This window comes from Primulina tabacum, chromosome 5 (genome assembly GCF_025594145.1).
Source record: "Primulina tabacum isolate GXHZ01 chromosome 5, ASM2559414v2, whole genome shotgun sequence".
NCBI lineage: Eukaryota > Viridiplantae > Streptophyta > Magnoliopsida > Lamiales > Gesneriaceae > Primulina > Primulina tabacum.
The window spans coordinates 22,600,785-22,625,530 of NC_134554.1; the positions used below are offsets into that span (position 1 = coordinate 22,600,785).

The following is a 24,746-nucleotide window of genomic DNA, read 5'->3' on the forward strand; positions in this document are numbered from 1 at the left end:
GAAACAGCAACACAAGATGATCTCAGAATATCAGATAATTGCTATAAAGAGTGTGCTGCTTTTCTGTATGTTAAGCTTGAAGATAAAGAATAGTTCTTTGATTGCTCAAAATAACATTGGATAGATGATAATGTATTCCTTGATAATAATGATCGTTGTTTTTCTATATAGGATTGATCCTTTTATATATAGAAATCTTGAATCCAACGTCTATAAACAAAACGACTTCTTGACTCTGAGTGAATCGGCTTTATCACCGAAAAAGGGTCCTGCAGAAAGCTTCAGAATAATCAGTCTTTGTTCTATACCAAAACTAGTAAGGCACTTTAAATGACTTCGTACAACATTAAATGGTGTAATTAATACTTATACTAGGTAAAGTAACGGTAACATTTAAGACTTGTAACTATCAAACGAAAGACGTTAAGTTTTGTTTTCTGCTTAAGCTAAGTTATGCTTATGCTTTTACAAGCCGTTCAGTAATCGATAAGCACTGCTTCTGTTTTAGCGATACAAGTGCTTATGCTTTTATACTGTCTTCTGATTTTACTATCACGGTCTACTGGTTTTAACTCTCATCACCACAATTAAATTAAGTCTAACACATCATTTATCATATTTACAATGTAATTTAAAGTTGGAATTCTTAAATTTTCTCTATTTTTAAAGTTATTATTATTTTTAATTTAATTTTATGATACAAATTATGTACAATAAAGAAAATGAATTAAAAGAGGACACATAACTCATGATTATATCTAACCATTTGAAGAAATAGTTCCAAAATTTGTAAAAATAAAAAAATAAATGAGAAGAAAAAGGAAAGAAAATCAGGATGGTTGAAGGAAATATCTATCTGAGGTAAAATTAATTACATATTTACATTCTCATTAAAAGATAAAATACATATTTTTTTAAAAAAAATTGTTGGATTGAGCTGCATGAGTGACAATAATATTATAATAGATAAATTTCTGAGAAGTTTTCTTACGTCAAACTACTGAAGTTGCAGCGCTTAATCTGGTTGACTAGGTGAACTGTAAAAGAGTGACGCCAAATCTTAATGGATAATAACTGTTTTTGCTGGAGACATGAACGACGTTAGAGAAATGATAAGATTGATATCTAAAAGATATGAGATAACACTAACCGATAGACACGTATCTCTCCAAACTTACGGGCCTAACAGTCCGACCCATTAGCACACAAGTATGCGTACTCTGCATTGGCACAAATATAAATAAATACAGTTATACTTTGGTTAATAGATATAGTTTTTGACATAGCTAGTAACCGTTTGATTTAAAAAAAGATACAAATATAAAGACATAAGATTATTCAAATATTTATCACTATTATTTATTACCTCCGCCAAGATGCAAAAACAAAAAGTTGTTCAGAAGTAACATTTATAATCCACATTTTGGGGATACAACCAAATTGATCAATTTAGAACTTTGAATGGAATCTGATCATTTTAAGCCGATGGATAAAATATAATAAATATTTTTGTTGTTTCCGATCATGAGCAAAAGTATACGCAAATATACTATCTTACAATATAAAATGTAATTATTATTTTTTAAAAAATAATATAAAATGCACCATTAAGTTAGCAAAATTCTCAATCATATCATGTCACATGGCTTTCTTTTCTAAATTAAAAAATAAAGAACCTAAACACATACGCATACACACACACATATATATATATATAACATACATTGGACATCTGACACTAACAAAAAATTATATCACGTGATAACGATGTATTTTATCTTTCAAATATAATTATATATTATAATAATTTAGATGTATAAAGTAACTAAAAGTAAAAGAATATTATAACAAAACTTCAAAAATCTTAAAAATAAATAAGTCTATTTAGATAATTATTTTAAGTAATTACCAAAAATCTTATGAAAATTCACATTTAAAGTTCTTGAGATCAACCTAATTTTTAATCTTTTTTAACAAACTAATCAATATTAAAAATATTACACATTTAACAAAAATCCATTTACACACACAACGTGCGCAAGATATTATTACTCGATAAAATGTTTACACAGTGAGTTGTTACCCTGTTATAAGATGAGCAAATTGTTTTTTTTTTTTTTTTTTTTTGTGAACATGATACGTTTTCATAAAAAAATAATTCTTTTGTGATACAATTTCACATATTTTTATTCGTGAAACTAATCAAATTTGTTTATATGTATAATAAAAAAATAATATTCTTTTACGTGTGATCTAAATAGAATATCCATATTATTGACTCGTAAAATCGTTAATATAAATTTTTATGTTCCATAAATTAATGGCCATTGCCACATCCACTTTGTTTCTCTCTCTACTTAAATGTTGCAATTAATCAAATGGTACAATAAGATAAATAAAATGAAGTGTTTCCATATAGTAGCTTGCGTACGTACTATTCTAGTCCAATTAGAGTTCATGATATATAGAGATATATATATATATATATATATATGATCGACAAACGAAAAATATAATTTTTTATATAAAAATATTAATTGTCATTTTATATATAAATTGAATCAACGCGTCTCGCGAAAATAAAAATGTGAGACCGTCTCGTGGCCTGTATACATTTTAAATAGATTTAATATTTTAAATTCAAATTTTTTTCGAAATTTTGAAATATCATAGTTCAACTCTAGAGTCACATAATCTTTGACAATTAGTTAAATAATTGAAAGGGATGCATAATCATTATCAAAGAATAAAAAAAATAAAATACAAATTGGTAGTTGGCGCGATTTTAATGTTTGCATAATATAGTTATACTTTATAATAAATTATTTCATGGTATTATTTTGTGCCATAAATCTTAATGTTATTATATATTAATTTAATTGTAATTATAAATTAATTTTGTATATTAAACCGAATTAATTTTTTTTTTGTATTATCAATAATAATTAATTCTAAATAATATATAAAAACAGTGTCTTTTTCACGAGCGAGCTATGGTGAGATTGGATCCACAGTGGTACAAATAGACGCATTTTACTATGTGTGTGTGTGTATGTATGTATGTGTGCGTGTCTCAATGTGTGAGCTTGGCAGATGATATTCTCTTTCCCATTTTCTCTAATTTCAGCTGTTTTCTCACTCGGATTCTCTCCAAAAAAGGGACCCAACTCGAGTGCGAGAAATTGTTTAGCTGCGGGGTGAATTTGGGAGCTAGGAAGTGGGGTGACAGGGTGTGTAAGAGAGATCAAACAATTTGGTGAGGAGGTGGGACAAGGCAAATCTTGGGGGTTGTGTGGATTCATGAAAAACCGCAGCAGAATAGGCTGAAATTGAGGGGGGTTGTTTAAGCGTCAGCAGAATTTGCATCTCTCAAGGTGAATGAATGCTCGGAATGAAATTGCTGTTTTCTGCAACAGCTCTCTTTTGTTGTTTTGCGATTTTGAATCGTAGGTGGAAAGATGACGTATTTAACGGGTTTTTATTATGTTGATCTAAATTGGTTTTTCTTGGTTGTTGCCATCTCTGGTGTTTGTTTTGGTTGCGTTGAGTGATTGAGCTCAGCTGAGAATTCAGGTTCCATCCAGCTTGATTTTTGTGTGTGTTCCTTGGTGGGTAAGGCAAATCCTTGGCATTTCAGTTGTGTTTTGGAGTGAATCTACTCTATTTTATTATTAAATGGCGTGTTTCTTCAATGGATAGCGAGTATATTTTATTTCTGCTTTTCAGTTCACATTACATGTACACTGGAAATCTACATCTCTTGGATTAATATAGTATTTGTTTTTTTTAAATATCACAGACTGCGGTTTTTTACGATTTGGAGGATCTAAAACTGTAATTAGGAAGCAGATATATCAATGGCACTTGGTGCTTTTTCAACCCAGTTTGGCTGTTTTTTAAATAAACGACTAAAAAAGATGTTTTTATGTTCTGTGGTTGGCCCATATGGTGCTTGTGTTCTTTAACGATTCCTTCTTTTTTGTGGTGTCTTAGGTTATAAAATGTCACGTCCTCTCCATCGAGGTGTGTCAGGTGGAGGCTGGACATTCTCAGATAATAGTCATGATTTGTGGGAAGATACTCGGATGAAAGAAAGGGCCGAGAAGGAAGATATGGATCAGACTCGAACCAATGGCGGTGATCATGCATATTTATCTATCAAATCCCCTCTTCGAATTTTTCCAGATAAATTATTTTCTAAACACAGCTTGAGTGAGAATGGATTCGTTTCTGATCCATTTAGCCCTGGGACTCTGAGGAGCAGGCATAAAGTGACAATCTCTTTGCTCAAATTCAGTTTAGTGGTGATTGTAATTCTTGCTCTCACTGGTTCCTTCTGGTGGACACTTTCTATAACCTCTATGACCAGGGGGAAAATATTTAATGGATATAGGCGGCTCCAAGAGCAATTGTACTCAGAGTTTCATGAGATTGGGGAGCTGTCTCTTGCTTCTTCAAGAATGAGAGAATTGGATTACTGTTCTGAGGAATCGGAAAACTATGTCCCTTGCTTCAATGTATCGGAAAATCTTGCTCTGGGATTTTCCAATGGTGAAGAATACAATCGCCATTGTGAAAGAGGCTTCAAGCAAAAATGTTTGGTTCTTACACCTGTCAATTATAAGATTCCACTCAGGTGGCCTACTGGAAAGGATGTCATCTGGTTTGCAAATGTTAATATCACAGCACAAGAGGTGCTATCTTCGGGAAGTTTAACCAAAAGGTGAGTAAAAGAGTTGATTTTGTAATCTTGGTAACAAACAGTATTTGTTGTTCAGGTCCTTTAATGGAGCTTTTTCTGCATCTTAAACTGCAGGATGATGATGTTGGATGAAGACCAGATTTCCTTCCGTTCAGTATCTTCTACATTTGATGTTGAAGACTACGCCCATCAAATTGCAGAAATTATTGGACTAAAAAATGATAATTATTTACAAGCTGGAGTAAGTTGATAGTGCCATACTTTATTTGTGTGATTTACCTTCTATATCATTTGACTACCTATGGTGTTTTCGTATTTTTGAATTGCACCCGTTACAGTTTATCCCCCACACAGTCATCTCTTGCAACATGTGAATTATGCCAGTAAATTTGAGGTGGATGTTTATGGTTCCAGCTTTTGGTTGAGATAACTCTCTGTTGTTGGTTTGCACTAGCAAACATTATCTTGATCCCCTGTTTGTAAGCTTTGTTGCAGAAGTTCCGAACATGAACAGTTTTTTGCGAAGTACTTTGTTGTCAGATTACTAAAATTATAGATTGAAATGCCATGAATTATGAATGAAATTTTCTAGATTTTCGCTATACTCTCATTTAATAGGCCCGCAAATGATTGGCAGCTTGATTGATGTAGGATATAATTCAAAATCTTACAGAGAGTGCTTTTTTAAGTTTGTTACTAAGTGATACCTTCACCGTGAATTTATTTGGATCCATCATGCCAACTTAATTATCTTAGAACTATACACCCTTGAAATTCTAACTCGAAATGTGATTTTTGTGAGCCATTATGCAGCTTTATTTCGAACGGCGCCATATTTTGAGTGCTGGATATTATTCTATGTAGTAATTTGGCGATCATGCATCATGTGCTCGAGAATATAACTATATTGTCTGTTTAATTTTAGGTTCGAACGATCCTGGACATAGAATGTGGTTATGGTAGTTTTGGGTCACATCTATCTTCCAACCAACTATTGACCATGTGTATAGCAAATTATGAAGCTTCAGGCAGTCAAGTTCAATTAACGCTAGAAAGAGGTCTTCCAGCAATGATTGGCTCATTTACGTCAAAGCAGTTACCATATCCATCCCTTTCGTTTGATATGATACATTGTGCAAGATGTCGTGTTGATTGGGATGCAAAAGGTACTCTATTATGGTAATTTTAAAATCTTTTTCTTGCTTCTGTTGCCTCTATTGTTCCTTATTTGTGGAAGAAGTTCTGCTAACAAGCAAAATTTAGTACTAAACCTAAATGAATTATTATTTTTAATTACTCTCTGTCTAAACTATACATTGGGCATATCAGAATAGTTCCTGGTAACGATCATGCGTAAAAGAATTGATAGGATTCAAAATGATTGCTTGCATGTGGGGAACAATATGGATTTTCTAACAATTAGAATCTTGCATTTATTATGATATAATAATTATAAATTTTCAGTATGCTTGTAACCTTGGGTTTTGAAGAGCGAATGTATTGTGAACTTTTGCAGCTATTCAAGGTAAATGAAGAACATTTATCATCGGAAAAAAAAAAAAAAAAGAAAGTACAACAACCTATGCTATCATTTTTATTTTTTGTTTTTAATTTCATAGAAGCCCTATTTCCTCTGGAAGCTGTAGCATAAAAACGGAAGTTCAATTAAAAAGTTGGACTTAGATATATAATGAAATGAAGAGATAATGATGAAGTTCGAGGCACCTATGTACCTTAGATTCTACCTTAGGGAAAAAGAGAAGTCGTAAAAGAGTAGGTTAAACAATTAAGGAGTTCCCTAATTGCCTTTGCCAAGGACCAGCTGAAAGAAAAAGAATGAGGGACGAGCAATGCTGGTAGGAAACTGAGAGAGAAAAGGGGAATGAGAGAGGGGTAAAATTCAGACATTGAATTCTTGGGTTTCATTTTATTCTATGATTATCTGATCGCAGAAAGAAAAACATATTGTAATTAACTCTGTCTGGAAACTTCTGGAACTTTTTGTTTGCTGTTAAGCTCAGAAACATGGGTGTGAGATTCAACAGCAGGATCCTGAGCACTAACTCTGTTCGGAAACTTCTTTTGGGTTCACTCTGCTTTGCCATCAAGCAAGATTGACTTCTTGCTAGTTAATCAGCAAGATTGACTTCTTGCTAGTTAATCTGTGCATAAAAGGACATGTTTATCTATTCAATCTAGTGTCAAATACAGTGTAGTACCCTGTATCCGTGTTTATTTTGCAGATATCATAACTTTGTTTTAAATTTAGTTATCATATCATAATTATTATCATCGAGAATAATTCCTTTTCTGTTTAGTAATTCTTGTCTTTTGGCGCAGATGGTTTATTTTTGCTTGAGGCTGATCGTTTGTTGCGGCCCGGTGGATATTTTGTCTGGACTAGTCCACTCATAAATTCTCAGCGATCCCTTCGCAATAAGGTTAACCTGAAACAGTGGAATGCAGTGCGGTCATTAGCAGAAAATCTCTGCTGGGAGATGTTGCCGCAGCAAGATGAGACTGTTGTATGGAAAAAGACTAGCAAGAAGAAATGCTATTCAGCCAGGCAAGGCTACATATGAATCACCTAATTTTTCGTGCCTTTATATAAATATCACCTGTCCCTAATGAACAGGGTTATTTGTATGTTTAACTTATGTTGAAACATGTTACTTGTGGAACTACTTTTGTGATTGTGGATAAGATATATTATATTGAACAAATATATATATTTTAACCAGGACTAAGAATTTTGCCAGGATGCGGGAATTTTTTTAATTTATACTATATCTACTATACTAATGGTTGCATATGTAAATGATGCATCATCCCTAAGAAGGAACCGTTTGATTGTATTCCAGGAAAACTGCTTCTCCTTCTCTCTGTAGCAAGGCCCATGACATCGAGTCTCCATATTACCGGCCACTCCAGTCATGCATTAGTGGAACGCAGGGCCGTCGTTGGATCCCCGTTGAAGAAAGAAGAAAATGGCCTTTGCAGGCTACACTGAGCTCAACTGAACTTCAAATTCATGGTACTATATGTTAACGAATTGAGTTAATTACAATGGTAACCCTTGAAGCTGGGCATAATACAAAAACCACCCCTTAGTTTGTATGACACACTCTAAGGTTGGGCTAACTTTACTCATCATAAGATTATTTTATTCAAGGACTTGTACCAGTTGGACATATATTGTTTGTCACTGTAATTCTTAAACCTCATTGAGGTTTGCGGTATTTAAGCGTAACCTCAGGTGGTGTCGATCAGTCACCCTAAGATTTCACTTTGTTTTTTGTATCATCTTGATAGAGTTGATCTGCACACTAATAGATATGTCACAGCATCATAAATATCTGAAGGCTTAAGACCTCATCGCTTCATGTTTGTGCTTTGTAATTGAGCAAAACAATGACGACTTTCTTTTCTTTTCATGTTAGGTTTGCAGTCAGAAGAGGTTGCCGAAGATGCTATTAACTGGAAAACAGCCGTCAGCAATTATTGGTCTCTGCTGTCACCAATAATATTTTCTGATCACCCAAAGAGACCTGGAGATGAGGATCCTTCTCCACCTTTTAACATGCTGAGAAATGTGTTAGATATGAATGCTCGTCTTGGTGGTTTCAATGCTGCATTGTTAGAAACTGGAAAATCTGTGTGGGTAATGAATGTTGTCCCTACAAGAGGACCTAACACTCTGCCTCTAATAGTTGACCGGGGTTTTATCGGAGTGCAACATGACTGGCAAGTTTTACATTTTATTGTATGAGACTATAATTGGTTTCTTTTTTCCTTGCTACTTACCTAATCCTATTTCAAGTTAAATATGATCCTGTGTCATAGCATGCATGTGAGGATCTTTGACATCTAATCTCATAGTTTGATTTCTGAAATTTGTTGCTGTTGAAAGCCTAGAAAATGTGTTCGTTTTTGCCACTTTCTACCAGAGGATAGCTCTGTTCCTCCTTGCAGGATATGTTTCTTTTATAATCAAATCTTCATGAAACTTTTCCTGGTTCATCTGATGAGCCTAGGTGTTTATATATCCTTGTGCAACTAGACAACATTGGAAATTATGAATTTGATCACAATATTATTTATCCAAGATGCATCTGGGTCTTACTTTAACTCTCCTTTCAGCCATTGCCATTTTTCAAAGGGTGCTTTAAGAATATAGAGTAATCTCAGAAATTATATCTGGTTTACACTAGAAATGCAAATGTTAATTTTTTCTTCATTGTTATAGTTATTCTGCTCCTTCCCTCAAAAAAACAGAAAAAGGTATTCCAGAAAGAGAAGTAATGCTCTCCAGCATCCTGAAATATAATTGTGAATTGTGATTCAATGATTGCTAATGAACAACCCCCACATATAATCAGAGTGAACTGAAATAAGTGCAGTCTTTTGCTTCTCATTGATATTTTGTAATTAATTTTTGTACCTTTACCACTTTCTTTCTTTATCGTGGCATTTTTCACACAGGTGCGAACCATTTCCCACGTATCCGAGAACATATGATTTGGTCCATGCTCAAGGGCTTATCTCCCTTCAATTTTCTGAGCATCCCGCATGCCAGGCGCTAGATCTGTTTACTGAGATGGATCGTTTGCTTCGTCCAGAGGTATTTGATACAGATTTTTTTTTTTTTTATCTAGATTGGAACTCATTCTCTTGTGATTTGAACAATGAGTTAATTTGTATATATAGATACATTGATAATGTACAGTAAAGCAAGACTGGTAAAAATAATGGCTATGCTTTTGATGTTGGCCACACTGTCGATCTGGTTTTAGATCTGTCCCTGATATTAAAGCATGCAAATGGAAAGCTAAGCTTTTTTGGATTAATCTGAAGACCGCATATTAGATCGAAAGTCCTGATTCAAATTTCTTGATACTTCTTAAGTTTGAATGAGGATGAACAAATAATTTTTTGCACATGCTGACTCATTCCTCTTTTGTCCGCCTATCTGCTAACGAATTATGGTATAAATACAAATTGATCTAATTATTAAAGAAGGACGTCTCCAACAAAATCCTTCAATGATCATGAATCCGTCCAGTGTATTTGTTATTACCATCTGCATTCTGCATATTCTTTAGTCTTTTGTTATGCTAATCAATAAACAAATGCAGGGATGGGTGATTTTAAGGGACATTGCTCATCTTATTGAGTTTGCTAGATCTCTCACAGCACATCTGAAATGGGAGGGCCGAGTTGTTGAGATTGAAAGCAATAGTGACGAGAAACTCTTAATCTGCCAGAAGCCTTTCTTCAAAAGACAAGCTAGCTAGTCCTGAAAGATGCCGGTTAGCTAAAGATATTTGTAGATGATAATATTCACATTCTTTTTTGGATAAAAATTTACCACCATAAGTTCCACGTAAAGTCTGGAATGACAGTTTTGAAGTCAAAAGTCGAAATTGCGTTTGCAACAACCCAACAACTCCTATGAAGCCGCAAGGACATAGGGGTGCCATGTAATTACAGGGAAAGTGAAATTGTTATAGTGCTATACGCTAGTTTTCCTTGTGATGTCTCATTGTAAGAGCACAATTATAGGATGAAATTTATTTGTGAAGAATGTTGCACAATAAACAAAGAACGATCTATTATTGTATAGAAGTGCTTTAATCTCAGATGCTGTTTCTTACCCCCTCCCCTTCAAGTGTTACTATCTTCGCGCTCTCTTCTGGAGAGATGTTCATCCCTGTCTCACATTTGTTGGAAGCTTGAGATTATTTAATTCCCTGTTAATGTGTCCTGCTGAATTATCACTTCAACTGTCATAGTGTGTTTATTTACATCAGTTGTGTAATAGTAGCAAGGAGGAAAGGGTGAAACGATCCATGAGACAGTACGGATGTATTTGGAGGGAAGAAATATGATTTTGTTAACATATCGTCTCCGGTCAAAATGATGATTAACTTACTTTTCTAATGTCGGAGGAGCATGTAGGGGTTATTTTAATTTTCTGCATTCAGTCTAAGAAATTGCAGTTTGAAATATATTTATGAAAATATAACTTTATTAGTTGATATTCTTAATTAAATTTGGTCAGTAAAAAGCTAAGAAAGTCATGTGTAGATAGACATCTCATGTAAATAGTTTTACTCTAATTATCTTTTTTCTTTTGTATCTCATGTAAATAGTTTTACTCTAAATGCAGGTGGGATCTCACAAAAATTTATGTGAGACGGTTTTATGGGTTAATTTTGTTAGACGAATATTCTATTTGAAACTGTTGTGTCTAACAAATAGTTAAAAAAGCCCAACAGAAAAAGCCCAACAGATGAAGCCCAATGTAGTTGCAGTTGGCCCAGCAGAAGAACGTTGCTGCCAGTTACGGCCAGTACCCAAGGTGGAAGATCGTGGAAGATCGTGGGGTGATCGTGGAGAGGAGAAACCGATGTGCGGAATGTGACAAAAGGGAGGGAAGGGAATCAGATAAAGCTCTCGACAAATCAACACAAAAAATCCATAGCAAACTCTCTGCAGAATTTCTCTCATTTGTCTGATGTTTATTTCCATTTCCAGCAATCTTTTTCTATAGATTCTAGTATGTCCATCCACATTTTATGTAAAAACTTTGTTCGAATTTATAACAACATAATGAATGTTGATGTTGTTTATGGATTTTCCTTTTAATTTCATTATACTCCTCATTCCGTGTTCATATTTTTGGAGCCATTTCGAGAGAATTAGAACGAACGATCGAATCGAGAGTCGCAACGTTTGATAAAGAAGTCAGATTATTCTACAATTTTGGCACTAACACGTGCCTGACACGCCCGCAATTTTCGTGACAAACAAATTGGCACACCCAGTGGGACACAAATGCCTCCAAAGCGTACTGAGAAGAATGAGGGAATTCCTCCATCACAGGGGAAAGTTCATCGCTCACAGGAAGAAGAAACTGATGCAGATGGAAGAACTGTTGAAAGACTTGTTCACCAGTTCGAGGAAGAGACTATGAATGAAGGAATTGCTGTTTTTGGTTGTGATGGACCTTCACTGAACTTTATGTTGGCCAGGGAGGAAAACATCCGCAGTGATCTCAGAGAAATGACCCAAACTTTCGCTACTGTTATGATGGAATTTGTGGCGGAAGTGAATGAATGGAAGAAGTCTGCAAAAGGGGAGGCTGTTACACCAGAAAATGATAATCTTCAAGAAAATGACGTTAAATTGCTGAAAGATCAAGGCCAAGGATCAGGGGTTTCTCAAGCAGGTGAAAATCGCCGCTTGGGGGAAACACCGATTCCCGAATCTGCCAGGGAATGAAGATACACTCCTCCACACAAAAGGGATGAGAAGTTGGGGTTAAAATTCCAAAATTGCGGTGACAGTAAACAAATGGCTGGTAATATGTTCTCTGTGACGTCTCCTAACATACATCCAGGGATGTATGGTGATGGGGGAATGCGTGGATATTCAGTGCCAGGTTCGGGGAATAACATTCGGGGGGCATTCTATTTTCCTCACCAGTTACGACAAACTCCAATGTTGGATTTTGAGATGGTACATGATGTTATTCAAGAGTTGTATGGCCCAGGAGTGAGGCCAATCAACCGACCAGAATTCCATAAACCGTATCCTGATGTTGTGGATCGTGACAACCCTTATCCAAGAGGATACTGCATTCCAGACTTCACGTTGTACTCTGGGGAAGATGGTCAATCTAGCGTGGAACATGTGGCCAGGTTTACAATTCAGTGTGGGGAGTTGGCGACTTTGGAGAACTTGTCTAATTACAAGCTACGTTTGTTCCCCAATTCCCTGACCAGTACTGCTTTCACATGGTATGCAACGTTACCTCGGAACTCTATTATGACATGGCATGATATGGAACGTCAATTCCATACACAATTCTTCAGAACAATGCCGGAGATCAGTATAGCGGAATTGTCAAGGGTGGTCCAAAAACCGAGGGAATCTGCTAATGATTTTATTGATAAATTCAAGAATGTGAGAAGCAGATGTCGTGTTTTTCTCCCTGAATCAGAATACGTGAAGATGGCACAACGAGGGCTCGATTTTGAGCTTAGAAAGAAATTTCGTGATTTTTATGAACTTGCTGCCAAAGTGTCAGAGTATGAGGAATTGTTACGAGAGGAGAGTCATAAAAGAAAGTCTACAGTGGGCTCTTATTTCCAGGAGATGGAGGAAGTTGCATTGGCAAAAGTAGCAAATTCCGGATCACGTATTGTCCCTTTCTTAAAATGCAAAAGTGAAGAGGTTTCCAAGAAAAACATTCCTCCAGTGCAAACGCCCTATACTTTTGATGCATCAAAGACGGAGGAAATTTTCGATCACCTAGTGAAGGAAAAATTTATAACATTCCCCTCAGATCACAAGCTACCCACTAGGGAGGAGTTGAAAGGAAGAGATTACTGCAAGTATCACAATTCCTTCAACCATAATATTAATACTTGTTGGGCTTTCAAGAATGTCTTGCAGGAAAGAATCAACAAGGGGATCCTGAAATTTTCTGAGAAAAAAGAAGCAATGACAGTCGATGAAGATCCTTTTCCCCCGATAGCCAACGTGAACATGAGCAGTACCGATTTGCGTTTCTTAATCAATGAGAGGAGAAGGAATGGAGGTGAGGACATGTCCATTAGGCCAGGAGTTACTATAAGAAAGTGTTGGGTGCCTCAGAAAATGATGTTTGAGGTTAAAGAGAAGAAAACAGAAACTTTTCATGGAAAAGACCGCTACTACAGTGGAGAGGATCCGCATTATACTGGGAGGAACATGAGGTATAACAGGGAATCCATGGCCAAAAGGCCGGAGAACCAGTACCTCAGAAAGGATTCGTTTCATGGGTTAGCGAATGGCCAAAGAAGGAATGACCCACAGTTGGTCCAGAAGATAATCCAGAGGCCAGCACCTCTTGGCTCTGATAGAAAATATGAAAGGAAATCCCGCTTTGTTGTTCCTCCCAGAGCAATCCCCAACGGCGTATGGAAACGGGTAGAGCATCCAAAGTTCCCAAATGCGCTTTCTCGGACCCAAAAACGACGTTTGTTGAGAGAAAAAGCTGCTGATCGCAGATCTAAGATGGGGGAATCACTCAGAGAGAAGAAAAAAAAATTTGGGAGGAAGGCTACTGAAGGTAGTGAGGAAAAAGTTACAAATGGAGGATTTAATCTTAGCTCCGGCTCAAATGAAAGATCGACAGCCGGAGATAGATGTTTGATAAAGATAGAATAGAGGATAAGTGAGCTCCGGCTCAAATGAAAGATCGACAGCCGGAGATAGATGTTTGATAAAGATAGAATAGAGGATAAGTGTTGTACAAAGTAGGTTGGATAGCCACTTTGGCTAATTTTGAGATATTGACTCGTAGAAAGTTTCTGTAATATGCGAGGAATAGACTTTTAAGACATTCCCTGCTGAACTTGTTTGCAAATAGTGATGGAGTATCTGTGAATAAATAAAAAGAAAATTTGCTCATGGAATCCTTTGCAGCTGATGTGTTTTTAAGAGAATAATGTGTTGTCTTGATAGCCGAATTGATGACGTGTAGAGTACGTTTATTACATATTTCGATACTTTGATGGTGTTTGAAAAGTATGGGTGATAATGAGCAATGGTGATAACATGTTGTGATAGTATTGAAGAAAACAGGCTATTTAGCCATTGTTCTTAATTTATTTTACAGAAATCCGGGCAGAGTTTCCCCTGTAAACGTGACATCCCTGAAATACAAATACATGAAAACAAATCCCAAGCAGCATGTATAAGGTAAACAACATGTTTCCAACAACAAAGTTTGGCTTTCAAGCCACTTTCCCAACTCTACACATCATAAAAAAAAAAGAAAAAACACTTGCCAAACAATGGCAAACAAGTGCAAAACGTACACCTACTGTCCCTAGCCTACATATTTTATTTCCTCTCAATGTATTTGACACTCCGTACATGTATGTTCAGCCGCTGGCAGAAATATTCATCAAAGCTTGGTAATTTTCTGTTGAATTGTCCAACAGCACTACCATGAGGATTTTTCATCTCCATTGATCTTTAAGGTACTTTATTGCATCGGCCTATGAGATTCTCAAATATTCGATTTCTCCAAGCAAGTTTCCTGAAAAATAAATGAGAACCACATGAGAAATAATGGAGTGTTGATCAACAAAACTATGCTTTGTGTGCGCTATATATTGTCATATATGTGGCACTTGTCACTTCTTTATGAGATGAAATGAATTTTGCCATTTTTGAGTTTATGGCTTGCCAAGATTTCGGAAAATGGGATCTCATCCTCAGTGAATTTGGTATAGCATCACAATTTCTTATGCTGGTGCATTTCTTGTAAGCACATGGAAGATTATATAAGTTGCACAAGCTATAGACCAAGCTTTGAATATGCACACCAAGGGAGCCGCTCTGTTGAGGTACAAGCCGTGGGTGTTGCAAGGTGTTGCTCATAAAAAACTTATTCAGGTATATTCACAAACACTTTGAGTACAGCATGAAATGTGACAAATTCTACAATGTTTTTGTGATGGAGGATTGAAAAAATGGTGAAATATACTTACCTTGAGAAGATGTGGTTTGATGTAAAGGAGATTGATGATGACGATTTTCAGAAACTTGGATGACATCACAAAGTCGATGGAGCGGCAATTTCTTCGGGAAAATCATTGGGCACCGATAGAGGTTTGGGGGAAAGTGAGAAATAAAAAGATAAAAAAAGGTATAAGGAAGGTGAGAGGAATTAGAGGGTTCAGGGAATGCACACTTGGATTTAACTTGATGGAAGAAAAACATGTGTCTCGATCAATTCTTTTTCAAGTCCGTAGAACCATTCCTTTCAACCATGTGATTATACGCTGTGCTCTGAATAGTTAGAGACCAAACAAAGCAAATAAATAGCCAACTTGGCCCACTGGGCTGAATTGGTTAAATTAGCCAAAATGGGCCAAATTGGCCATTGGCCCAAATTGGCTAGAGGGACAATTGTTGTGCCTAAAAAATAGTTAAAAAAGCCCAACAGAAAAAGCCCAACAGATGAAGCCCAATGTAGTTGCAGTTGGCTCAGCAGAAGAACGTTGCTGCCAGTTACGGCCAGTACCCAAGGTGGAAGATCGTGGGGTGATCGTGGAGAGGAGAAACCGATGTGCAGAATGTGACAAAAGGGAGGGAAGGGAATCAGATAAAGCTCTCGACAAATCAACACAAAAAATCCATAGCAAACTCTCTGCAGAATTTCTCTCATTTATCTGATGTTTATTTCCATTTCCAGCAATCTTTTTCTATAGATTCTAGTATGTCCATCCACATTTTATGTAAAAACTTTGTTCGAATTTATAACAGCATAATGAATGTTGATGTTGTTTATGGATTTCCCTTTTAATTTCATTATACTCCTCATTCCGTGTTCATATTTTTGGAGCCATTTCGAGGGAATTAGAACGAACGATCGAATCGAGAGTCGCAACGTTTGATAAAGAAGTCAGGTTATTCTACAATTTTGGCACTAACACGTGCCTGGCACGCCCGCAATTTTCGTGACAAACAGAAACATTCATGAAAAAATATTAATTTTTATGTCAAATTTATTATTATTTTATTGTAAATATGAACAACGTTGACTCGTCTCACGAAAAAAATTCATTAGATCATCTCACACGAGACCTATTATGTATGATCTTAGTTATTGCATATTTCATAATGTAATAACATGAACGATATGTGATGTCTAAGCCACTCACATCTCACATGCGATATTAAATGTTTGTCCAATTTCATTAAATGGAGATGGCTCCTCCTATATGATACCACACATTACATTCAATTTGCGCCTCTAATCCTATGATGTTTGCTGGATGTTGCAATGTACATTTTGTCTTTCTTTACCCCCAAACAAAAGAAAAAGAAAGAACGGACACCATTGGTTTCCCATTAAAGTTATGTTATTGTTTCAAAGAAAAGAAAAAAAAATAAACAACTTAAACGCTGATTACTTACATCTCATAACTAATCTCATTTAACACTTATGGGATACTAAAATCTCAAATTTAAGACGAAATATTTGCTTCAAGATCTAATGGTAACTAACAAATGCGTCCCCGACTCAAAAAATTTATTTATACGAGCACATCATAATATCTTTATACAAATTACAAATTCTCTTCAAAGTTCAAAGGTATACAAAGACCAATCACTGATCAGACTGTCAAATTACTGAAGAACATCCAAGAACAGTATGCAGCTGAATAAATATCATGATACAAAAGCTAGCATCAGGGGAAGTAATAATCAAATCTATCATAGGATAAAGCATAGAAAATCAAACTAGAAGTGAAGATTCACAACCTAACCACAAATACCGAATTAACATAATTTATTACAAATCGTCCTTGAATGCATGATGGTTTCGAGGACGACTCCCCGATCTCAACCGGCTTGTCTGCGCAGCAGTGGCGCTGCTTCTTCTACGAGAACCAGTATCCGATGAGGTCCCTTGACTTACCCTCTTTGTTGCTTTTCTTTTAACATTACGCCTGCTGCTGTCTCCAACAACTTTAGCAATGGCATCTGTCCGGATTTCTCGAGCCTTCTGCGAGTTTGTGGGCTGCTTGTTGAGGAAAGCTAGCTTTAGGAGGATACCGCACATTGTTTTTCGCAATTGGTCATCGCCGATATTGCTATGAACTAAATTTCCCAGCAGATTTAGAGCTATCAACGAATTGCAGTTCGCAACAAGCTGACCGAGAGCTTTTGTTGTGGTTATCTTGTTAAAGCTCAAGTCCAACACAGTCAGTTTCAAAAGCCTGTGTAGCCCCTCAACGTGACTAATCTTGTTTCCAGTAAGATAGAGCTCTTTAACAAGTGTACACTTCGATAATCCTAACAAAATTTCAAGCCAAGAGTTTCATCAGTATTTATCACTTGAACTTCTATCACGTGTAAATTACATCAATGGTTCGGAAGATAAGAGCCACGTCCATTTTACCACAGGCTTGATTTTTATATCCTTTTAAGGACATGTTTTTGTTATAATCATTCTAAACTTGAGGATTATTTCTATATTATATTCTGGACAAACAAGAGTGGTAACATAATTTTCTCCTTAACTAAAAGGGGATGGTAGCAGAAGATTTATACCTTGACCGATCCGAGAAATCCGATTGTAGCTGAGATCAATCACTCGCAGCCGAGTCAATTCTCTCAAACCTTCAATAACATTTATCTTATTCTTGGACAAATTCAAAACGTGTAGACCCTTTGGAAGAGATCCGGGAGTAATATGTGCTGCAGTATGAGAGTGATAAATTATAAATCATCAAGAAATAATGGTAACAGTTTAATGGCTTGTGGTTCTTACCTATCAAATTCCCAGACAAATTCACGGATCGAAGACTAGACAAATGTGAAATCGGTGGTATAATTTTAAGCATAATGCCTGTCATATGAGCCACAGTTGATGAAGCATTTAAAGACTGTATGACAATTTTAGCATGTGATATATCCTCAGGTATGCTTATAGTTGGACGTCGAGTGGATGATGATTCACCACCATTATCAGGAGAGGGAGGAAAGTCAACACCATCTCCAATGAAATCATCATTTTCGATTTGACATGGAGGCAGTACCGAAATTTCTTTCACCCACTCGTCGACTCTGGCCAAAGGAGAGGATGATTCCGTAGGGAAAGCAACCCACTGATTTTGAGGCCACATACCAGAAACTCCATAAAGTCCGTCCCATCTCTGATCATTTAAGTCATCACAATCTCCTTTATCGATCACTTCATTACTCTGTGAAAAGGGAAGTCCAAACTTGCTCAACTGTATTCCTCGTTTTGGTTCTATGGTATCTGAAGAGTAGCCACCTTCAAGATTAACAGCAGTCTTGATATAACTCGGCTGTGGCTTTTCACTGCTTGATCTATGCAAGTTCCTGTGGCTCCACAGGAACAATTTCCACCACAATCTCCTGCTTCTAGAGGGCAGTATTTGACTTGAAGAATGCTTCTTCAATATTACTTTGTCAGCACTTCTCTGTGTCGTAACGGTAACCGGGCTTGTTGCATCCCCTTCAAAAATACTCTGTCTGAACCTGTCAGTCAATCTTTGCATATCCTCGTACGATTTAGATTTTGCAGGATGTAGGTGCTCGGCAAGCTCTTGGTATGATTTTCTCATGGTTAAATCGGAGCAGGATCGCTTAAGTTTCGGAGAAGCCAAAAATTCTACTTTCCCCGTGCCAGGATCACTAACATGTCCACTAGAAATTACCTCGAAAACTTCCTCAATATCGTCGTTCTGCATCTTGTCACATGTATCATCAAAGTCCATATCAATCATTTGTTCGTTGGAGTTTACAAAGCAAGACACTAAATTAAAATCAGAATTCTCCCTCTTCATCTGCAAAGTAGCATCTCATGTTCATCCCCCCCTTCATAGTGCACTTCTCCACGTTCAGCTGCAAGTGGACTGTCGTCATTTGTTACCTTGATGTTACAACTAGAACTTCTTGGGACATGGAAAGGAACTGGAACAGTAAAAGAAGTTGATCTCAACTCGAAATTTCCCGGAGATTTTTGGGGATGCTCAAGCTTTACTTGCAAAGTTTTGGAATTATTTCCATTGTCAATAGGACTAGAATACCTATTCTCTCCCTAAAAAATAGGGAAAAGGAAAAAGCACACAATTAAGTTTAGGATAGCATACAAATTGAAAGAGCAAGAAGGGAAAATGAAACCAAAAAACCAAAGCAGGGAACATTTAGAAAAAATAATCATGCTTACTCCACTCCTCGTATCTTTCTTATTCCTCCATGAAGCACAGAAGCACTTAAGAAACACCATTTTACTTTCGAAGAATTACCACACGTAATATCCTGGCAAAAAGCTAGCACACATCTAAAGATAAACCTCTCAGCTGAATAAGCAAAAACAGCTTATTCAATATAGATCACATCTGATCAAAATTAGCCATAATCAACGGGCAGTTGCCAAAGCAATGACAAAAACCGATTACGACAGTGGAGTACTGAGGTTTCAAAGCCTGCTTTAGTTGATTGCGTCTCAACCCATTTCAAGCAGGAAGAAAACTTCAGTAAGTAAGCTTCTGCCAGACTGATAAATTCAGATATGTATCTCCTGAAGGTTCACCATAATCATTCCTGAAGATAGGGAAAAAAACAGAAATCCTGGTATGAGAAAACCCACTTTCACATGATTCAAATGAAGCACCAGAAATTTAACGCCCCAATTATTTGGGAAAAAAAAATCTTTCTTGATCAAAGTTCTTACCCTTTAATCTATACACAAACACAAGCAAGTAATAAAAAATAAAAAATCAATTATTAACTATAAAGAAGCCAACTTTTTTTTTTTCTTTCTATATTTCCAGAAAAAAACATCAAGAAACAACCATTATTCGAGCATGCTACCGATAGATTAAGCTAGGAAACACCAAGAAACATAGACCCTCCATGTCCAACTTTCTTGACATGGATAATACAACGAATATTCGACGAAGAACAAAAGAACAATCACAGTGGCTTAAAAAGAGAAGGGATGCATGTCTAGTTACTGAATAAATACAAGGTTGGCCAGGTTGAGAATTGATTGCGATCAGATTCTTGATGAGACCTGGCCTATTCTCCGGCAAAAAACAAGAACCCAGATGAAATTAATTGTTGGAGGATCTTTCGAAGGAGAGTGAATCGCGGTGTAATGCAATAGTTCGCGGATATTTGGGGTAGAGGTGTGAGGTGGGTGTGGGTTGGGAGAAGCTCCTAAAATACTACAATTTGCACCACAGAGGCAGACGCGCAGTCGACGCGGAGGATTCAATTGCCCATGCTTTTGTTTCATACAATAGAAAGAGTAGGTCTTTCGATCTAATCTGATTTCTGAAACGAACACAAATTTATCCATGCTAATATATATAATTTTATATACTCTATCTACACGCATCGAACACACTTATACGAATATCGATTAGATGACCGATTAGATGACATAAATTTTTTTATATTTCATTATATCTAATATGTGAATAGTCATCTCATCTGTACTTACGGATAAAAATAAATCACATGTATTTTTGACATTTCATGTTTACAAAAATTACACATGATATTTTACTCAAGGAGAAAATAATTTTTTTAAAGAATTAAATATATCATTTATACAATATGTCTACTAATGCTTCTATTATCTATATTATATTATTGTTATTTATTTCTTGTATTATAGTTCAAAGATCTAAACTAACTAATTTTAATCTAATGATCCGCTTTTTTTAAGTGGACAAAATTATCTCTATTTATATAGAACCATATATTATAGTTAATTAATCGAGATACAAAATTATTTCAATTTTATTTAAATTTAACTGCAAGATTTGTTTTCAAGTTAAATTAATTTCAGTATGATCTCTGTTTTTTTCTTCTAAAAAAATCTGAATGTTAATATATATATATATATATATATATATATATATATATATATATTTGTGTGTGCCTGTGTGTGTTTTTTTTCCAAAAACACCCTCCTCAGACTAAAAATAAAAAATAAATCATCGTGCTAGAGCAACAAAAATATAAAAATTATAAAAATAAAACTATTTAGTCCAACTAAATAATTCTTGAGTAGGTCTTTTGTGAGACGGTCTCACGGATCTTTATCTGTGAGACGAGTCAACCATACCGATATTCACAATAAAAGTAATACTCTTAGTATAAAAATAATACTTTTTCATGGATGACCTAAATATGAGAATAGTCTCACAAATACGACCCGTGAAACCATGTCAATAAGTTTTTGCCATAATTATTATATGTTATATATAGAAACATACATATAGTACCTACTGCAATAATGTAATGAAGAATAAATGCAATAGTTTCATGGAAATAATGCAGATGGATGCTTTGAATTATTTATCAGGTGGATGCATCATGCATGATTCATTATTATTTTACGATTATTTTTTATTTGAGTATATAATTAACAATATTTTAGTATATATATTTGTTTAAAAAATTTAAAATAAAAGACAATAATTTATACCACTAAGTTCATTTATATTATCCTCAATTTCTAGTAATAATAATTAAATTTACAATTTTAATTTTTTCTGCAATTCTCAACCTGATTCCTATTTTCTTCCATTCTCTACATTTTGTAAACTAGTATCTTGAATAAATATTGTATCCATTACAACTTTTAAGTTTTACCTAATATTTAGATATCAAAATTTTCCTTGTAAGGTAAATAGTTATCACAAATATATAAGAATTTTCTTTTTGATAGAACGAATATTTAAGAATCTGGAAAATGCCTCTAAACTCTAGGCCCATTATTTGTTAACCCTAGTTTCAAAGTGTCATAGGTGGTCCCCAATGTGTGTAAATCACAAGCAAATGGCTGAAAAGTGGAAACGCCAATTAAAAAAGAAGAGAGAAAAAACATTTCTCTCATGCATTTCAATTGCATAGGATTGGTAGTGTTCATACCTACCTAATATATATATATATATATATATATATATATATATATATATATATTTAGTGGATAAATATGATCATTAAAAATGAGGCAAAAACTTGTGTGAAACGATCTCACGGGTCATATTTGTGAGATATATATCTTATTTGAGTTATTCATGAAAAAATATTATTTTTTATGCTAAAAGTATTACTTTTTATTGTGAATATCGGTAGGGATTGACCCGTCTCACAAATAAAGATTCGTGAGACCGTCTCACAAGAGACATACTCTAAAATTTAATGGTCACGAAAAGTGAAAACGCCAATTTAAAAAGATAAAAAAAAACATTTCTCTCATGCATTTCAATACATAGGGTTGATATGTTTATTAAAGTTTTGTTTATGCTATCTACATGAATAATAAATATCTTTATCCACTTTAATACATGAAATGTGTGTTGAGTGATAAAACGAGACTATTCAATATTACATAAATAAGTGGTCATGATTCATCACTCAACACACTCAATAATACATAAATAAGTGGTCATGATTCATCCCTCAACACACATATCATGTACTGAATATGAGATCATTATTCATATGAATAACTACCAAACCGTCTATTTACGATAAATTTCTTATAGAGAGAGAGAAGTTTACATTAATTGTTGGGAGAAATTTTGTCCGATAACCCCTAGATTTCTGTTTTTAACATACGTTTTCTTTTATAAATATTGTCATACGTTTAATGCACATTGCTAACTCCTTGTACGTGTGGTCTGATTAATGGACTTGTCGTATACCAAACACACATTATTTTACGTTTATTAGAATATTCAGAAGCTAGAACAAAGTGGTATTAAAAAAAAAGTCTGAACAAGTCATTCACTCATTCAACACATAAAAATATAAAAGCATGAAATTTCATTCTAGCGTTTTATTCCAAGGCAAAAATGTGAAATAGTCTGACGGATCGTATTTTGTAAAACGGATATTTTATTTAGATCATCCATGCAGAAGTATTAATTTTTATTGTGAATATCGGTAGGATTGATCCGTCTCAGAGATAAAAATTCGTAAATCTGTTTATTCTTACTCCAATCGTACATTTAAGTGTGAAAATTTATAAAACATATGAAATCGAATGATTTTATACTTATTGCACATTTTTAGCGTGGGACAACGTATTTTTTTTAGTAGTGCGGGATAACATTTAAAAGCCAAAAAGATCATACATTAAATTTGAGATTTTGTTTAAAATTATGCACTAAATTTCCCCTAGTCCTCCATGTTTTATCGCTATCCCTCTTCATTTTTCTTTCTATTGTCTGAATTTTGAAATTTCTAGATACAAATTGTGCGCTGTGAACTTGTTTTTTTAGGGAACATGAACTTCTTTTTTGCATAAACCATATGTACTTGTTTGTAATGTTAAATATATATATATATATATATATATATATATATATATAATATGCAAATCTTTCCAATTTTTTTTAACAAAAAAGCGTGATTATTGAATTCATAAAATAAATTAAAATCAGGAAAAAAAATACAAATTTGGTTTCTGGTTTAGTTTCTGGACAATATCTCTACTAACTTATCCATGGAAAAATGTATAGAATTGCACAAAAAAAGCAAGAAAAAAAGTTTTAGATTAAATTTTAAATTTAAAAATTGAAGTCTTGAATTTATAGTGGAGGATCTGTGATGCTTTTAACGAGGAAAGACCACTTTTGGGACAAATATTTTCAGGGCCAATCGTGATTTCGATCAAGAAAACAACAATGGAGAGCGTCTTTTACAGATCGAGCCAAAGAAAACAAAACAAAATGTTGAGAAGATAAATCGAAGAATGTACCAAAGCGAGCGAGCCCAGAGTTCTTGGAATAAGAAGAGATCTGGGTTATCTTACAGCATTGGGTTGATTGATTTATGCCCCCAGAACAAAGCCGACAGGAAATCGATCGTTTCTTGCAGCTGAAAGAAGAGGCAAATGATTAATTCGAAGAGATGATGAAATTGGGGTTTGTAGAAATGGAAGGCAAGAGTGGAGCTGCCATCGAATTTATAAGAGATTTGGGGGTTCTTCTTTAGGGTTTATCAAGTTGGCCCAGCCCACTAAGTACTTTACAAAAGTGTGTTATTACATATCTGTATATATGTGTTGTGTGGTGCCCATGGTTGACAATCCGTCTGCCGTAAACCCTACGCAGCTTTTGGTTCAAATGTTAAAATTATTAAATGATTAGTATATAAATATTAATGAGTAGGTCTTTTGTGAGACGGTCTCACGAATCTTTATCTGTGAGACGGGTCAGCCATACCGATGTTTACAATAGAAAGTAATACTCTTAGCATAAAAAGTAATACTTTTTCATGAATGACTCAATAAGAGATCTGTCTCACAAAATATGACCCGTGAGACCGTCTCACACAAGTTTTTGCCAATATTAAATGATACGATAAGGATTTGTAATCTGTGTTGAAAGTAGTTTGTGTTTGGTTTGATTTTTAAAACTATGAATAACTAATGATTTATATATGATAGACTTAATTTAATTGCGGTGATGATAGTCAAAAC

The 24,746-nt window shown here is 34.9% G+C and overlaps 2 protein-coding genes across 5 annotated transcripts; one reads left to right on the plus strand and one right to left on the minus strand.

Moving 5' to 3' along the window:
* The first annotated feature begins 3,030 nt into the window (after nt 1-3,030).
* On the plus strand, nt 3,031-10,341 carry LOC142547311 (putative pectin methyltransferase QUA2). The gene is made up of 9 exons (XM_075655545.1): nt 3,031-3,374; nt 3,994-4,723; nt 4,817-4,943; nt 5,628-5,868; nt 7,043-7,268; nt 7,564-7,736; nt 8,143-8,446; nt 9,185-9,323; nt 9,838-10,341. The coding sequence occupies exons 2-9, from the start codon at nt 4,002-4,004 to the stop codon at nt 9,994-9,996; spliced, it is 2,091 nt and encodes a 696-aa protein (XP_075511660.1). The 5' UTR covers nt 3,031-3,374; nt 3,994-4,001; the 3' UTR covers nt 9,997-10,341.
* A 6,521-nt stretch (nt 10,342-16,862) lies between these two features.
* LOC142547312 (uncharacterized) lies at nt 16,863-24,195 on the minus strand. 4 transcript variants are annotated; one of them, XM_075655550.1, is made up of 5 exons: nt 24,024-24,195; nt 19,467-19,843; nt 18,042-19,337; nt 17,822-17,968; nt 16,863-17,563 (listed from the first exon to the last, which is right to left on the minus strand). In XM_075655550.1, the coding sequence occupies exons 3-5, from the start codon at nt 19,081-19,083 to the stop codon at nt 17,061-17,063; spliced, it is 1,692 nt and encodes a 563-aa protein (XP_075511665.1). In that variant the 5' UTR covers nt 19,084-19,337; nt 19,467-19,843; nt 24,024-24,195; the 3' UTR covers nt 16,863-17,060. The 4 variants fall into 4 exon arrangements, with proteins under 4 accessions (XP_075511665.1, XP_075511664.1, XP_075511662.1 ...); XM_075655549.1 differs by lacking the exon at nt 24,024-24,195 and adding an exon at nt 20,268-20,542; XM_075655547.1 differs by lacking the exon at nt 24,024-24,195 and adding an exon at nt 20,257-20,542.
* Between the last annotated feature and the right edge of the window lie 551 nt (nt 24,196-24,746).

Excerpts from the sequence above, each read along its gene's own strand:
- LOC142547311 (XM_075655545.1), top strand. The coding sequence starts at position 4,002 with ATGTCACGTCCTCTCCATCGAGGTGTGTCAGGTGGAGGCTGGACATTC. Across the intron at positions 7,269-7,563 it reads AAGAAATGCTATTCAGCCAG|GAAAACTGCTTCTCCTTCTC; the intron begins GCAAGGCTACAT and ends ATTGTATTCCAG. Across the intron at positions 9,324-9,837 it reads ATCGTTTGCTTCGTCCAGAG|GGATGGGTGATTTTAAGGGA; the intron begins GTATTTGATACA and ends AAACAAATGCAG.
- LOC142547312 (XM_075655550.1), bottom strand. The coding sequence starts at position 19,083 with ATGAAGAGGGAGAATTCTGATTTTAATTTAGTGTCTTGCTTTGTAAAC. Across the intron at positions 17,969-18,041 it reads TTTGTCTGGGAATTTGATAG|CACATATTACTCCCGGATCT; the intron begins GTAAGAACCACA and ends CTCATACTGCAG. Across the intron at positions 17,564-17,821 it reads GATTTCTCGGATCGGTCAAG|GATTATCGAAGTGTACACTT; the intron begins GTATAAATCTTC and ends AAATTTTGTTAG.